Genomic DNA, 16088 nt, shown 5'->3' with positions numbered 1-16088 from the left:
ACAGCAACAGTGCAGTGATTGGACACCTGTACCCAAGGGCAAGCTGTTTTGCCACGAATTAGTGCTTTTCCCAGTTTTTAGGCTGCTGGAGGTGGGAGCAGCCTGCCATGTCAGCAGAGCTGCAGTGAGAGGAGCAGTGGGATCTCCAAAATTCCTCCTCATTGCCAGGCCTGCTGAGGCAGGTGCTGTCATGAGATCCATTTCAGCGCTCAGCAGAGGCACTGACACACATCACAGCCATCTAATGGCACCTGTCTTAGTGACGTGGCCCCTCATGCATGTAATGCACTTGCTGTTATCACTGCAGCCCCAATGCCAGTAACCCCTGGGAGCAGGGGATGGGTGAACCTCGAGCTCAAGGATTAAAAGTGAATTGAAGCAACAGAAGGTGGAAGGGAAAAGGTGGGAGAAGCCGCCCATGACAGGGCTGCACTCCCCATTTCCAGAGGGGGATTTGTGGGGAGGTGTGGTGGTGGGGTGACCTCTCTGACAGCCCCCTGTGTCCTTTCAGACGAGCGCTGTGCTGTGTGCGGGCGGCTGTGCCCTGCTGGCCCTCAGCTCCCTGCTGGCCATCGTCGCTGTCCTGCTGCCCGGCGGAGCCTGTGAGCGCCGAGTCTGCACCCTGGCTGGCTACATGCAGACAGCAGCAGGCAAGTGATGGGGCTTTGCTCTTTGGGGTGGAAAGATGGGGTGTCCTTTCATGGCATCTTGGAGCTCAGCAGCATGAAGAGCTTGCAAACCCTAACCAAGAGTGGGAGAAAAGCAAGGGGCCCTTCAGTTTAGTGATTGTCTTCTGCATTCATCATAAAATCTATTGAAGACCACCTCCAAACAGATACACAGGGCTGTGACAGAGCCTGGGCTGCAGGTCCCACTCACTGCCCCCAGCTCAGGATGCTGTGTAGGACAGGGGTTTGTGGCGAGTGCTGCTGTACCTCTCGGGGTCCAGTGGATGCTCCCTGTGAAGTGTTCATTTCCATCTTTGTGGTTAAGCCTCTGGAGGGATTTCCCTCTCAGAGCTTTACACCTGAGCCAGGTGGTTGCCCAGCCTGTCCTGTATCTCCCCCAGGCTCCCCAGGCAGCCCTGGTGATGATTCATCCGCTTAAAATTCCATTGCAATTGCCTGTGCTTCTGCCTCGGAGGAGTGCTAGTGCAGAGGGAGAGGGCAGGAAGCTGGGGAGGGACAAACCCCACTGGAGACTGGTCACCACTGCAGGGAGCCACGTCTGTGAGTGTTGGACCAAACCACCCCAACTGGACATGAGCCACGACAGGAGATTAAAGTGCCCGTTCATGTGTGTGCCCGAGAATAAACTCCTTTCCTTGGGGAAATTCTCAGGGCCAGCCAGGCTTTGTTATCTGCCTGGAAGTATTCAAGCTGCTTTGGGGGGAAATCCTGTTACACGCTCTCCTCTCCAGGGCTCATCCTGTGGGATCTGATTTGGGACAGATGGAGGAGGACAGATTTTAGCCATGACTGCTCCAGCTCAGCCAGGCTGTGGGTCCACAGAGACAGCTGCTTGTGCCTGCTCCTTCTCCCAGTTTGGAGATTCCCATCTATGCTGGCTGGTGGCCAATGGGTCCCCTGGGTGTGGGACAGAGGCTGGAGGAGCCCCATGGCAGCAGATCTCAGCTCCAGCTCAGGGATGGGTCACTGGGAGGTGGCTCGGGGTGGCCTTGCAGGTGGTCTCCCCTGCAGGGGATAATTGGGGTAGAAAAGGGTAACCCCACATTACCTTTGCCTGGGGGGGTGGCACATCCCTGCTGCGTCTGGAGCAGATACAAAGCAAAGCATTAGGAAGAGTCCCTGGAAAGGAAACTGACTGTGGCAGATAAATACAAATGAGGCGCTGTGAGGGGTTCTGGTAATATTGAACAGGCTGTAAATAAACTGTAGGCTCTAAGTGTTATTGACAAATGAAAATTTACTGGGGACGTTTGAGCAAGCTAATGGGTTGCTTTAAACCCTGGCATTGCCTGCTAAGCATTTTGTCTTGTGCTTTTTAATTTTGTGCACTGTGGATTAATTCCCATTCAGAACCAGGCAGCCCTGAGTCAACAGAATTAAATGGTTTAATGTATTTGGATTCAGAAATGCTGCCCCTCCATAATTTCTCTCCTTGTTCCCCCTCCCTCCCTAGGAGGAAGCTTTTCAATAGAAATCAGCTGCAGTGAGGTGACAGGGAGAGAAACTCCTCCCTAAAAATCACATTATCTCAGAGAAAAGCAGGGATTTTAGGACAGATGAAATTACATGGCAAGGAAGGAAAGCAGAGCGAGCCCAGGTGGTTTGGTAGAGCAGCTTTCTGGTGTGGGGCAGCTCTGCCAGGGGGACCCCTTGAGATGCTGGCAGAGCAGTGGAGTTTTGTTTATCCCAAACCCCAGGTTTCCATGAAACACAGCAGGTCCTACAGCCACCTTTCCTCTGCCTGCCCAGACATTTCCCCCCTGAAATCCAAATTTTGCTCCCATTTTCCCATTTCACAAAGCCAACTTGAGGTATTTTGTTAGAGTACCAAAGGCACAAGTAAATGAGCTTAATACTATAAAACATTGAATTGGGCAATCCAATGTCCTAATAAAGAACCAGGTGCATTCAGCCAGGATCATGAAACATGCCAGGAAGTGCAGGAGCAGAGGTACCAGCAGAGCCAGAATCAGCCCCCACAGGCTCTGCACTGTCTCAGAAAGATGCCCTGAACTGCACTCACATAAATCCAGGTACAGAGGCCAAGGACTGATTCCTGAACCAAACAGGAATCAATCCTGAGAGCAGCCCCACAGCAAAGGCAGTCAGGCTTAAGCTACAGCTTTAACACTTCCCTGCTGTATTTTTAGAGATCCAAGCTGTGCCTTTTGCAGCCCCAGAAGGGAGGAAGATAAAAACCTCATGCAGATAGAGCAGAGCACTAATTGCAGATGCAGACAGGCCATCAGGGTTCAGAGCTGGGCTAATTGCCACCATACGTTGAACACATGAGTCCTGATGCCTGGCATCCACTCCTTAAGAAAAAACACAACAAACCAACATATCCACACAAATGACAGGAGGATGATCCCTAATCAAAGAGTAAATGAGCAACAGGGAGGGGGGAAGGATAAAGGAACATTTGCTCAGTCAAAGCTGCCCCTGAGAGATCAGAGATGGGGCTCACTCCCTGTTCATGGTGTCAGCTCACTAAAATTAAATTTCTGGGGGATCCTTCCTCCCAAACCTGCATGGCAGCACTTCCAAAATAGCTGAGGTTGCCAAGGTGGCCCATTTATGTGTGGGGTGCTCCAAACCTCAGCTGCAACCCATTGCTGCTTCTGGAAAGGGGTCCTGAGGCTGACCCCAGGGACAGGGAGGGCAAATGGGGGCTGAAATCCTGCCAGTTGTCCTTCAGCAAAAGCCTCTTTGCTGGGGTTTTAAAAACAGGAGTTAATTCCAGGAAGAAAGGTCTCCTGCTGCATGGGGCTGTAAGGGAAGGACAGGGAATGTTCTCCAGGGCTGATTGTGCCTGTACAACCTCTCTGGTGGCTGCCAGGTGCTGGTCAGGGGCCTGTGGTTTATAGCTGGACATTTCAGTTCATCTCTGCACAGCTCTCAGAGCAGTTTTTGAGTGACTGGCAGTGGTGAAGCTGCTGGAAGGAGCACGGGGCCATCACAGTGTGTCAGGCACTGGCTTCACCCACAGGACCTGTGGGTGATGCCCTGGAGAGCCCCAAGGCTCTGCTCTGAGCTGTCACAGCTCACACAGTCCCCAGCAGTGTCACAGCCTGACAGGAGTGTCCTGAACCTGGAGGTGCTGAGAGCCGGAGTAGCCTCTGACAGGTTTCCAGCATGGACTGTGCTCCATGGCCCAGAGCATCCTCACTCCCATGGGAATGGCCTTCCCAGGGCAGTGAGGCTGCTACCAATGAAAACTGAGATTGTAGCCAAGGTTGAGTAAACCCCATCAAACAGCAAATCTTGGCAGATTTCTGCTTTGAGGGCTTGTGGGACTAAGGGAAGGATTATGGGGGGTGCTGTAGGATTAAGCTGCTTGTGACCATGCTCCAGCACTGAAGCTGGTTCCATCTGCTGCTTAGGAACAAGTCCTCACAGGCAGGATGAGCAGCCTCCCTCCACAGCTCCTTTTGCAGCCCTAAAAGCCTCAATAAAACCCGGGTTGTTAAAAAAAAAAAACCCAGCTTTTGGGAAGCTTTTCCCCATGTGCTGTTCAGGCAAAGGGCTCTTGATTTGCTGGCAAGGGGTGGCTGATCCAGCCTCCCAGTGGCCCCACGGCTGCTGATCCTTTCCCTGGTCTCTGAGGCTGGGAAGTGGCCTGGCAGGAGGAGGCTGCAGAGCTTTGCACCTCGGTGAGGGCACAGGCACAGTCGAGCACAGGAAGCCTTCAGGGAGACTTTTGCTTTTACCCCACACTGCTTTCTGTCCAATCCTACCACCATCAACTCACTGCTCAAGACAAACCCAGTGCTGAGGGCAAATGATCCTGACCTGCCTGTGCCTTTCTAAGGTTCTTTTGGTTTCAAAGAGCAATTTCCCAGCATCGCCACGACAGAATCAGAACATTCACAAGACTCCAGCAAGACGGGCGGAAAGCCCCAGTTATGCAATTCCCTCATTTAGCCACACTGTAATCCCAGGTTTCATGGTAGTCCCAAGAGCTTCTTCCTGGAAATTTTGATTGCATTCTGCAGCCAAGATCCTTCTTACTGGCAGCAGCACGATGGCATTACAGAGATGGCCTCAGCTTTTGGTCGGTTAAGCAGCAGCACAAAATGAGGAGACCGTGTGATTTTTGTCTGTTCTTCAGACACTGATCATCCAGTAAGAACACATAAGGAGAGAGAATTGTTCATTTTCACATCAGTGGGGACATTTTAAATGTATCAATGCCCAAGGACTGAAAACCAACCTAGATTAAAATGGCTTGTGCCATTCCCAAGGGAGAGCTGCAGGATGGGTGGGAGCTTTGGCGCAGCCTGGGGACAGCACGGCCAGGGCAGATCCTTGGCATGGACACTACCCCAGTGTCTGTGTCACAGTGTTATTTAGGAAGGCAGCAGATGATCCTTCCCCCTCACTGTGCCTCCCATCCTGCCCTGCATCCCAGCCCACCTTTCGGATCGATGGTGCCCTGTTTCTCGCAGCTTGTGCAGGCTCTGAATGGCAAACAGCACCGTCATCCACATCTGTATTGATCCCTCACACTCCTATCGATCAGCCTGGTGACATACAGGTAATGTGTAATTAGTAACTTAGATAAAAACAGCACCAGGAGGGAGCTGCCTGGCAGCTCCGACCTTGGCTAGTGTGTCCATGGAGCAGCAAACACAGGGGTCGTGGCTGCCTGGTAATTGCTGACCTGCCATTCGTCGCTGAAACTCTTCCCTTGCCTGCAGCCATTGCTCTCATGCTGTTGCTTGCGAGGTCTTGGATCCCTCCCATTCCACCCCTCGCCCAGCAATCCTGATTGGAATACTGGCATGAGGAAGGCACTCTGCCAAGTATCCCTTTCCAATGCACTTGTGGCACCGGCAGCTGTTTGGGATGCTGGAGAGCAATGTCCAAGGATGTTGCAGGGGCCAGCAGAAAGTGGGGACATGCTCTGCTCTTGGGTGCAGTGTCACAGCACCACTTTGAGGGGACAGAACTGGAGCAGACATCTCCCCAAGGCAGGGGACAGTTTGGGGTTGGGAGCCCAGCGCTGCAACCGACACTAAAAATGCTCAGGGATGGCAAAGGAGAGGAGGGTCGGAGCCGTTCCCAGACCGTGCAGCCTTTCCCACCCCCTCGCACACAGCCCGGGGCGGGGGCAGACCCACAGCCGGTTTCCTGATGGGCGCTTTTGTGGCTGCGGAAGCCCGGGAGCCCCATCCTGTTGACGCCGAGGGTTGTTTGTCAGAAGATATCTTTGGGATTGGGAAGAGGAACTTGGCGGTGGAGGCAGGGCAGAAGCAGCGCCCTGTTGTCCAGGCATTGATTTGATTTAAAATCACCCAAAGCTTCCCCCATCCCTGTTTAAAAATAACATCTTGGCTTTTATCACAGAGCCCACGCGGTCCCTTCTTCTTGTGGCAGTAGCTTCTTGAAAAACATGCTCAGTCCTGATGCAATGGCATTGCTGAATGTGTTCAGGTCCTCACTGCCGTCCTCACCCTCTCCCCTCCACATTTCATGTCTTGTCCTTGCAATAGAGACACCACGCACACTGTTGGAAGCCCCGGTTCCTCCCCTGCTGCACGGCTTTTTTTCCCCCCTGCTTTCTTTAATTACATTAGCAAAGTCAAAAAACTGCCTTTGGCATGTTATTATCCAGTCAGTGAACTTTCACTAATTCCTGACACAACTAATAAATATCTGAGGGCCGGAGCTCACTGCCAGGCAGCTGGAGAGGGGCACAGCCCAGCCCAAGAAGTGCTCTCTCCAGCACCAGTATTGCTCAGGCCTGGCTTACCTGTGCTCTCATTTTGTTCCCTTGCACTGATCCAGCTCCTCTTCTGCTGCATTTTTTGCTAATTTCCTCCAGAATTCAGCTCAGTAAAAGCCACAACCATCCTGGGCCTTGGGCCGGTTTTTCCTGGAGCAGGGACTGCTCTGAACCCCGCGGAGATGCTGGGCACCAGCACCAGGCCCAGGTGTTGTTATTCTATCACTCTGTGTGCTTAAGAAGTTGATGAACTCCTATGTTACAACCAACAATTGACTTTTTTTTCCATCTACCTCCCAGCTGGGAGAGGTTCCCTGGGAGGATATTGCAGGGGAGGAAAATGAACTTGTCAGATCCGCAGATAGACGGGCATGAAAGTGGAACCACAAACATCAGCCTCATCCTTTCAGGAAATTTTTACTTCTGCTGAAACTGTAATTTCTCTGTGCTCACTCCAGTGCATACATTCGAGTGACAGATCATCTGCGTTTGAGAACAATTTCATGATTTTACTTCCAAAACCTCAAATCTTCATCAGAGAGCCAGGCCATTAAACACAGCAGTGAAAGGGAGAGGGGCTGGCAGCTCTCCTCACAGCCAGGCTCCCTGCCACAGGTTAAGTGTAGATCAGCCTTCCCTGGAGCTTCAGCTCATTTCATACAAGGTGCAGAGCTGCTGAAGGAGAAGGGGCCAGACCCCGGCTGTGCTGTAGAGCAGCTGAGCCCTGCTCCACCCCAGTGATGGAAGATAGGGATTCATTTCCATCTGACATTTGGACGGTTTTCTTTCCTCTGCTCAGTTCTCAAACTGTGCTTTGATTCTCTCCAGGTCAGTTTTGCCATTTGGCACAAAGCTGCTGACTTGGTGCCTTTGCCCTCCCTTCAGGCCAGGTCCCAGCAGCAGCAGCAGCAGCGTGCCTGGGCTAATGCCAGGAGCAGAGTATTTCTCAGTAGCCTCATTTAGAGAATAAACCAGCCATGTCCTTTCATTGGTTTCATGGAGAGGGGCAATACATTTCCAGTGGCATCAGTGACAGAAGCAATATTCTTTCATTGCTATCATCAGAAAAGAGCAGCTTTATATTGCAAGAAAGAACTATTTCACTTGTACAAAACATATTTTTCGTTCCCTTAAACCTGGGGAAATCCTTGTCATATTAATACATGGCTGAATTGCTTCTCTTTCAACAGTTCTCCCAGGGATTTGAGCTTAGACCAGTTATTGCACTTGGATGCAGTAACAGTCCATAAAAAAGTATATTCTGTAAATAATAACAGTGCTTTGTAATAAATGGAGACTACAAATAACAAGTGCCACTGGGACTCCAACACTGCTGTCTCCGAGGAAATACAAGCCCCAAGGAGCCCAGCACTGTGCCAGAGCCACGTGTTTCAGATGGGAAAATCCATATTTCATTTGATTCCCTCTGTCTGTGACTCTCCCTTCAGTTTACAGGCAGTCGTTCCTTCTGCTACAACACAGGATATTTACCTGGATTCTAACATTTTCAAGGCACCAGGGTGGAACTCAGGGGTGTTACCAGAAGGCTCCTCAAGCCGTATCTTTCTAAGCAGACTCCTTCTTGTATTTTTGGTGAGGGATGGCCTTGATAATGGCTCATCTTTCATGAAGTTTAATTGAGCTTGTTGGTTGTTGCAGCAGAGAACCACTGCAGAGAGGGTCCCTCTTCCCTTGCAAGTTCAGCTTGCGTAATAAACCAGATCCTGCAAAGCTTGAGAGCATTTATCATTTAACAGCTGTCATTAGTGGCTGCCCAGCCTGCTTGTTGCATGCCCACAGTGCTGAGAAGGATCACATCCTCTTATCTCTTTGCTATGTAATTATGTGTTCAGCTGATGTTCCTTTTCACAAACAGTTTGACTCCTCCCTTTCCCCCTCCTTGCTTGGCTCATGTTTGTTGGCTGTTGCTGGGAAGATGGAGATAGACCCCTGCAACCCCCCTCCAGGGCCACCTGAGTGTCCTCCCTTGCTGTGGGGAGGGAGCTCATAGCTGAATTTCATGCATCCTGAAGCAATTGTGTAGACACCGCATCATCTTTATTGACTCATCCATCTGGACTGAGTGTAGGGTGTAATGCTGAGAAAAAAGCCTCCCTGTCCTCTCTGATGCTGGCAGGGAGCTTGGCACTGTCAGGAGAAGTTTGCAGTTCAGTCTGCTCAGGGATGCGTTTTAAGGAGCTTTGGTCAGCCCAGCCTTGTCTCTGTCAATGCTGGAAGTTTTTGGCCTGTTGCTAATACCAATATTAGCAGCATGGAGACAGTCTCTGGCCTTGGGAGGAGAGGCAAATGTTTGCTGGGCTGGTTGGATCCTGGCTGTAATTTAAGAGGGGGGGACAAGGACCTGTCAGGACACAGAGCAGGGCAGTGAATAGAGAAGCCATTACCTGTCTGCCAGGACCAACATGCTGCTCCAAAACCTGAAGGCTGATATCAAATTTAGGGTGAAGCAGCGAGCCCCCCAATGCCTCAGAATCTGTTTTGCTGAGATTAGATGAAGCTCATGCTATTTGTATGCCCAGCCTTGGTGAACACAGTGATAAATCTGGGTGGCAGCTACTCGCTGTCCTTTGTGTCACAGATTGCCCAGGCAATCGGTGTCTGTGCACCAGCGAGTCTGGCTTTAGGAGCAGGGATGCAAAGAGAGAGGATTTCCCTGAGAAAGGAGCCATGAAGTTCTGACAAATGGGTCTTTCCAACACCTACAGTCCTGGCTGACTGTGGGTCAGACCCTTTGGTAGGACATGGGGCCTTCCAGTCCTGCTTTGCTTGCTCTGATTTGGCTTCAGTGTCCTGGATAGCTGGGAGGTGGTGCTGGGTGAGCTGGGGCGCCAGCCCTGGGAACAGACACAGGAGCAGTGGCTCTGGGCCAGATCCACTTCCTTTTTGCACAGTCTGACAATGCAGGGAGTCTGGCAGAGGTCTCTGTCCTCCTGTGGGCACGTAGCACAGCTCCCAGGCGAGCTCTGCTTCGGAAATGTTTTGCTCTGCCTTCCTGTCTGAGTCTGTGCTGAGCCGGATTCCTTTGCTGGTAAGGAACAGATCTGCTCGGAGGAGAAATTTACCCTGCACCAAATGTAAACACAGATGGAAATGTGGTGAAGCCCTTTCAAAGTCAAGGGAATAAATCTGTTTAAAAGGCTGAACATCTGGGGCAGTGAAAGAGCAGGTGGAGCATTAACCCCAGAAAGGACAGTGGTGCTGAGGGAGAGGGCACAAACTGCACAATAGGGGAAGTGTCTCAGTGGAAAAATTACCCCAAAGAGCATAACAGAAAGGAGAAAGGGCTTCTTTTTGGATCTTTTTAAAGACTCTTGGGGTTTTTTGAGCCCTATGAGTTGCATCCCAGGCACTTTGGATGGAGCAAGCAGGTAGGCTTTTCCCCTGCCCTCTCTAAGGCAGAATGTGACGGATGCAGTCACATGTGTCCTCCAGCTGCCAGGAGGGATAAGCAGGATTTTGCTCCCTGGTTAGGCAGCTATTGCTGTGCTGCAGAAACCCCGGAAGGGCAGGCCTGGCATATTCACACCAGTGGGAACCAGCTTCGTGATGGTTTGGTCAACTCCTCTGGTCCAAGCCAGTACATTTTCTATGTTCTACAGTAACAGCACTCCTGAACAAAGGCCTTGGTCCTGCAGGGCTTTATTCACTTGCCTAGCCAAAGAGCTAAAAAAAAGGATAAGCCTTGAATGGCTGAGAAAATGTTAAATTGGGTTCTCCTCCCAGCCGTAACCTTGGCAGAAGCACAGCTCTGGCTGCTAAAGCCCATAAAATGAACAGACCCTGTTGCTCCTGATAGGGGTATAAAATTATAATTACTTGAGGAGTGACTTACGATTCAGTGAAACAAGGATCCTCTCCTTTTTGATTGAATTACTCAGTGGTTATTCCTAGAAGACTGGAAGCAGATGGCAAGCTCTGGCCAGGCGTTTAGCAGCCTGAGTTATGGCATGGACAGGATGGAGCTGAGCTACAACCTGCTGCTCCTGCCTTCCTGCTTGCTTTGGTTCACCATCCTGTTGTATTTCCTGGGAAAGGAGAGGCTAGAGGCTGGGGCAGGACAGTTTGCAGCAATGGATGAGGATGTGGAGCATGTCCAGTAGCAGAGGGCTTGTTTTGCAGCTCTGGTGGCAGCACAGAAATGCAAAGATTTTGTTCCTGTAAATCTAGTGCAGCTTTGGCCCAGGTAGGCACACCTTGACAGCAATCCCAGTGTGTTGTCTCAGGACCCTGTGGATCTGGAAGGTGACAACTGTCCTTCTGTCACACAGGAAAGCTCCCCATCCCTCCAGGCCCAGGAGGAGGATGGATGAAGGCAGGCAGTCCCCTGGGCTGGGGTGGAACAAACACAGCTGTATAATTTCTGCCTCACTGCTCCTCCTGCTCCCACCTATCTTGAGCACATCAATAAAATCAAACAGACTATTAGCAGCATGTCCTGTTATCAGTCATGGATGCATGTGCTGAGCATCGGGCAGCCATGCAACCTGCATTTTATGAAGTGCTGCTCCTACCACTGCTGGGGCTGCAGTGATTATCACATCTCCTCTCAGCTGGGCCACACCACAGCTTTTATGAGCTACCCTACATCAAAGGCCCTTTATTTTAAAAGATAAATTAACAATTCACTCCCTTTCTTTTTATTTAATGGCATAACAGCCAGCTGATTACTAGGTGAGACACCAATCTTGTTGCCAAACTGTGCTTACTGCATTGTCTATTTGATTATTTTTATTGAATAAGCAAATGTTCTCTCGGAGCTCTGAAGTCCTTATGAGGGAGACTCATTTTCTGCTACTGTGATCTCTTTGTCACGGGTGGGTGATGTATGAAAACGAATTGCAAATAGCTGTTTACAGCAAGCAAAGTCACAGAACAGCCCACTTCAATTTCTGCTATCTGTCGGAGGCTGTTGTTGGCAATGGTCAAAATTAATTAAGCAGGAAGGAAGAGAGCAGGGAGGCACTATGCATCCAGTTCTGACATTGAAATATTAATGGTGAGCTAATCAAGAAAGAGTATCTATGAATATCTAATCAGCTCACAGTTTGCAGTTTTACTGAAGCAGTGAACTTCTGGGCAGCAGCCCTTTACAGGAGGTGTCAGGAGGGGAGGTGGGCCGGCTGCTCCTGATCACTCTATCTGGGAATAAACAAAGAGCTCCTGCCTGTGACAGGGGCTCAGAGATGTTCTCCTTCCACATCTCACATCCCTGCTGCCACTGGATTCTGCTGCATCCTTCCTGCTGTCACCTACAGCAGCCAGGTCAGAGTGTCCAGCCCACGGCATTCCCAGTGCTGTGTTCCTTCCTCTCCAGTGCCAGAGGGCTCAGCTCCTCCAGGACTGAGCTGCAGCACCTGTCTACATCCAGGTCTTGGGAAAAGGCTCAAAACATTGTACCTTAAACACACAACCTGGCCTTCTCCCTCCATGCCTGGTACAGGGATGGCAGCAGCAGTGTCCCTGTCTCTCCTGCCAGTGTGTTTCCAAGTTGAGTTTCCAAGCTTTTTAGGGGGAAACAGAAGGTTGTGCTGCAGGGCCAGGGTACACTGCAGACCCCCTAAGCCCAGCGCCTGCTCAGCTCCTTTCTCCCACCCACCACACAAGCAGGGAAAAACAAGAGGAAACAATCCCATGGCAAAGCTGGGCCAATTCCAATCAAAGCCACAAAAGTAAATGTCGACGTTGGGTGCCAGGAGTCGTCAAGCATCATTTCTTTCTTCAGTGTCAGTGTAATGAGGGCTGTGGCTTTGGAGATTTCTATTGCTGTGTTTCTGCAAACAGTTCCCTCCTCTAACCTCTTGGAAATTGGATTTTGTGGGGCTGAGCAGTTTGTGTGCAGCAGATAGCAGCAGGACTGATAAACAGAAACCTGTTTACACACTCACTCTCATCTAATACTACGACTGGGCAGGCAGCTGCCTAGATTATTTTTTAAATTTCTTTTTTTTTTTAACACTATCAAATGTAATCCTTGTTGGCTGAATGTTTTGCTGCTTAACTGGGAGAAATCTGAACTGGACAGTTTTAGCACGTAACAAACATGAAAATGATATGAAGGAAAGGATAAAGGTAATAAGTAAATCTTAACTGACACAAAGGAAGAATCAAGTGGTGATCAGGAGGGAATAGAAAACCTAGGCTGTCCTGTGTGAGGTGGTATTTCATGTCTTGCCAAGGGAGTAGGACTGGATACAAATCCAAATGCAGAGAGAGTCCTGGCACGTCACTCTGACAGCCACAGGAACTTTCTGGGAAAGGAAAAGCAAAGCAGATGGTATCAGTTAAGAATAGTGGAAGGTACCAGGGATGTCCAGGGAAGTGCTGGAGCCCAGTGGCTGCATCCATTGTCTATGGGAGGGAGAAACCCCCTCATGCAGGTGTGTCAGTGCTGCAGTGCCCAGCTCCAGTTCCTGGGGCTGGTGGGGGAATGAGCAGCAGCATTTCTCCAGAAGGAGCACTCTGCAATGTGCTTGCCTCTGCTGCTCCAATATAACCCAAATCTGTCAGGCTTTAGGGCTTGCTGAGAAGGTCATCTGTGAGCATGGCTAATTATTTCAAGCAAAGGAGCAGGCTAATGCCACTAACCTGCTCCCAGGGACTGAGCTCTGCCCTGTGCTTTGGCTCCGTAGCTGCACACAGGCTGCAGGGAATTACAGATCCACGGGGGTGTGTGTAAAGCTCATGGATATAAACAGATCCCACTGGCATCTACCTTGAGCACAGAGAGAGAAATTCACATTTTTCATAGCGATTCATTCAGCTGTCATGAAAATGCTGCTTGAGCCAAAAGGCAGAATCTCTTCTTTCTGCCATTTAATTTTCTTTAATCTGCTCTTGACATTTATTGAAAGAAGTATTTTACCCACATCAAAGGCAAAGATTTCAAAACATTACATGGAAAAAAAACTTAAGGTCAGTCCAAACAAGGATATGGTGGCTAACATGAGATGAAAGACTCTGGTTTCCACAAGAAAGGTCTTTGTAAAACAAGAGGCCACGATGGTGTGTGCTCTGAGGGCACTGCATTTGCACCCCTGGCAGGAGCTGCAAGTGGTGGGCTTTGTGTGTTTGACACCTTCAGCAATTCAAGCAAGGCTGTCCTTAATATGAGCAGGTTCAAAAGCAAAAGATGCCTTGATAACATAACTTTCCAGAAGGCTCTTCACAGGGATAAAGTGTTTCCCATGGCTCTGCTCAACGTTGGCCTAACTCTCTTTGCCTGGGGCAGTACTTACAGGCAGAGCTGGGCCCTCCTTTGCCTACACTCTCCATGAGGGAGTGGTGCTGCTTCTCACATGATTAAATGAGCCAAAACACTTGACAACTGAACAAACTGCTGGAAGTGCATCCAGTAGAGGGGCCAATCCTGCAAGGTGCCTCCGGATGTGTGGAGCATCCTGAATGCCAAAACTGAAGAAAGATGTAAAATGTAAAAGATCCTCAGAAAACTTCTGCATTTAGTTCATTTTGCATGGATAGAGGTAACAAGCTGACACAGGTTAATTTATAGCTTGGTTGTATGCTGATTGCAAAGTACACATTTCCAGTCAGCCACCATGAGTAAATCACTTTCCCACTGGTTCTCTTGGCATATAAAAGAAATTTCTCCCTTCCCGACATTTAAAAAAAATCCTAATACGTTATACACTCCATGACTTTATAGCATCTTTAATATTTAAAAGGCTAGAATCTATAACCTCAACCTTTAACAAATGTACAGTAACGTGATAACAAATTTGCCTCGAACAGCTGCTATCTTGGTACCAACTGGCATGAGGAGGAGGGAAGTAATTGGCTTGTTTTCAGATAATTACCATAATTGTAGTGACACCATTTGGATCACATCTAACTGCGTTCCTGCTGCAAGTTGGATAATTTAATAATTGGCAGAATTTAGACTGACAGTAAAGGTAAAGTCAGCATATGGTACGGAATCAGCAGGCACCTCCCTGCACTGCTGGTACAGGCTCTGCTGCTGTTGCTGTGAAGTTTAGCAAAATCTTTAGGTTTTGCTGCTTTTCTTGAGCTCTGCAACTGGGTCACATCTTTGCTCCTTTTCTGATGCTTGACCTGATGAGACCACGTTTTGCACTTCTTGAACCTTCTGATTTGAGATCAATCCGTTCAGTTCAGTCCTGCCCAAATTACTACTTCCTTTGTGCTCTTGAGTATTTTTAGCTGTCCTAGTTCTGATGAGGGCTCGTCAGAGCTCTGCACTGAAAGGGGATTAAACCACGGTCAGGTGCTTCCAGGCAGCAGCCAAATGCCTTTCCCAGAGGTTGAACCCAGACTCCCTGGAGCAGGGCTCGTTCCCCTGGCTGAGCCCTGCCGAGCTGCAGGGGTGCTGGGGAGTGGAGAGTGTTGTGCTTGGCACGATGCACTGCAGGGAACTTGTTCCTCTTGTGCCTTCCTGTCCTTGCTGCTTGTGGCCAGCGTGAAGGGGACTCAGCATCTCCTGTGCCTCCAGTGCCGAGAGCTGCCCAGCCAGAGCCCCAGGAGCAGGGGCTGCAAGGTAAGGCCAGGAGGTGGCTGAGGCTACTGGGGAAAGACAAGGAGGTTTTTCAGATCAGCTGGGCACTTTTGCCCAGAGTTGCAAAACAGAGCAGAGCACTGAGCTACTGCCCTGCAATGCCTGTCTGTGGCCTTGCCCTGCCTTTTTCTGCAGGGCAGAGGTGAAGACAGCTGACAACAACACTGACAGTGCCCAAGGAGAGGGGGCTGCTGGAGCTTCTCCAGTCCTCAAATGAGAGATACTCCTAGGGCACATTTACGTGTTTTGCTTGTATGGCTCTTCTGCTTTCCCTGGGCTGAACCAGACACCAAGTGTATTTTCCATGGCTGAGGGGACTGGGGGTACACCCTTAACTTAGGTGTGCAGTGCAGCCCAGGCCTGGGGTCCTGGGGGATCCATCAGATGCTGGAGAGAACTTTGGCACAGAGCAGGGGAAGGGCTCATCTCTGATAGACCCCTCTGCCAAGATGAGGTTGACGGCTCCATTCCAGACTGGGCACACGCAACCCTGGCACAGGAGGGAGGGAAGGGGGATGACTAAAAAGTAAATCCCCATGTTCTGGTGGGTGGTCTCCAGTGTAGTACTGGGAAGGAGTGGGATTGTGTGTTTGTGATGCCTGGAAGCAGCTGCTGATCCCCACACATCCCATCTCCCTGCCCTGAACACAGAAACTGCAGTGGATCCGTTTCCTTGCAGCATTCCCTCCCCCTCTGTGATTTATTGCTGCCAGGAGGCTGTGCATGTGGAGGTGGCATAAATCTCACCAAAAAGAGAGAGAAGGAGGAAATTTGCATTCGCTTCCTCACTGGCATATTGAATGCAGCTTTCCAGTTCACTGCTAAAACCCTGGGCAGGTCCCAGGCAGAGGTACTTTCCTCAATATAAAACAGGGCGAGCACTGGGGCTTCCTTCCCTGCCAGGAGGCTCCCCCAGCCAGTTATCCCCAGATTAATTTCAATCCACTCCTATTTATATTTTGTGGTATCAACCTACATAATTCTGTAGTATTTGCAGGCTTCAAGCATTCACTGTGCTCCCCCGTGCTGATCTGCCAACGGCCACAAACCCTTTCCTCATTCAGACCTTCCAATCCTCCAAGTCATTTCTGTGTCTCACCCACCTCCCTCCAAGTTGCTT

At 50.1% G+C, this 16088-nt stretch overlaps 1 protein-coding gene across 1 annotated transcript in view; it reads left to right on the top strand.

Moving 5' to 3' along the window:
* The window catches only part of TMEM211 (transmembrane protein 211), a 57260-nt gene that overhangs the window by 9901 nt on the left and 31271 nt on the right, over positions 1 to 16088 (top strand). Inside the window, exon 2 of the mRNA XM_039562874.1 lies at positions 512 to 650. Coding sequence (XP_039418808.1) covers positions 512 to 650 — 139 coding nt within the window. The remainder of the gene's footprint in view (positions 1 to 511; positions 651 to 16088) is intronic.

Source organism: Corvus cornix, chromosome 19 (assembly GCF_000738735.6).
Source record: "Corvus cornix cornix isolate S_Up_H32 chromosome 19, ASM73873v5, whole genome shotgun sequence".
NCBI classification, from domain to species: Eukaryota; Metazoa; Chordata; class Aves; order Passeriformes; family Corvidae; genus Corvus; species Corvus cornix.
This window is presented reverse-complemented; position numbering and strand designations above follow the sequence as displayed.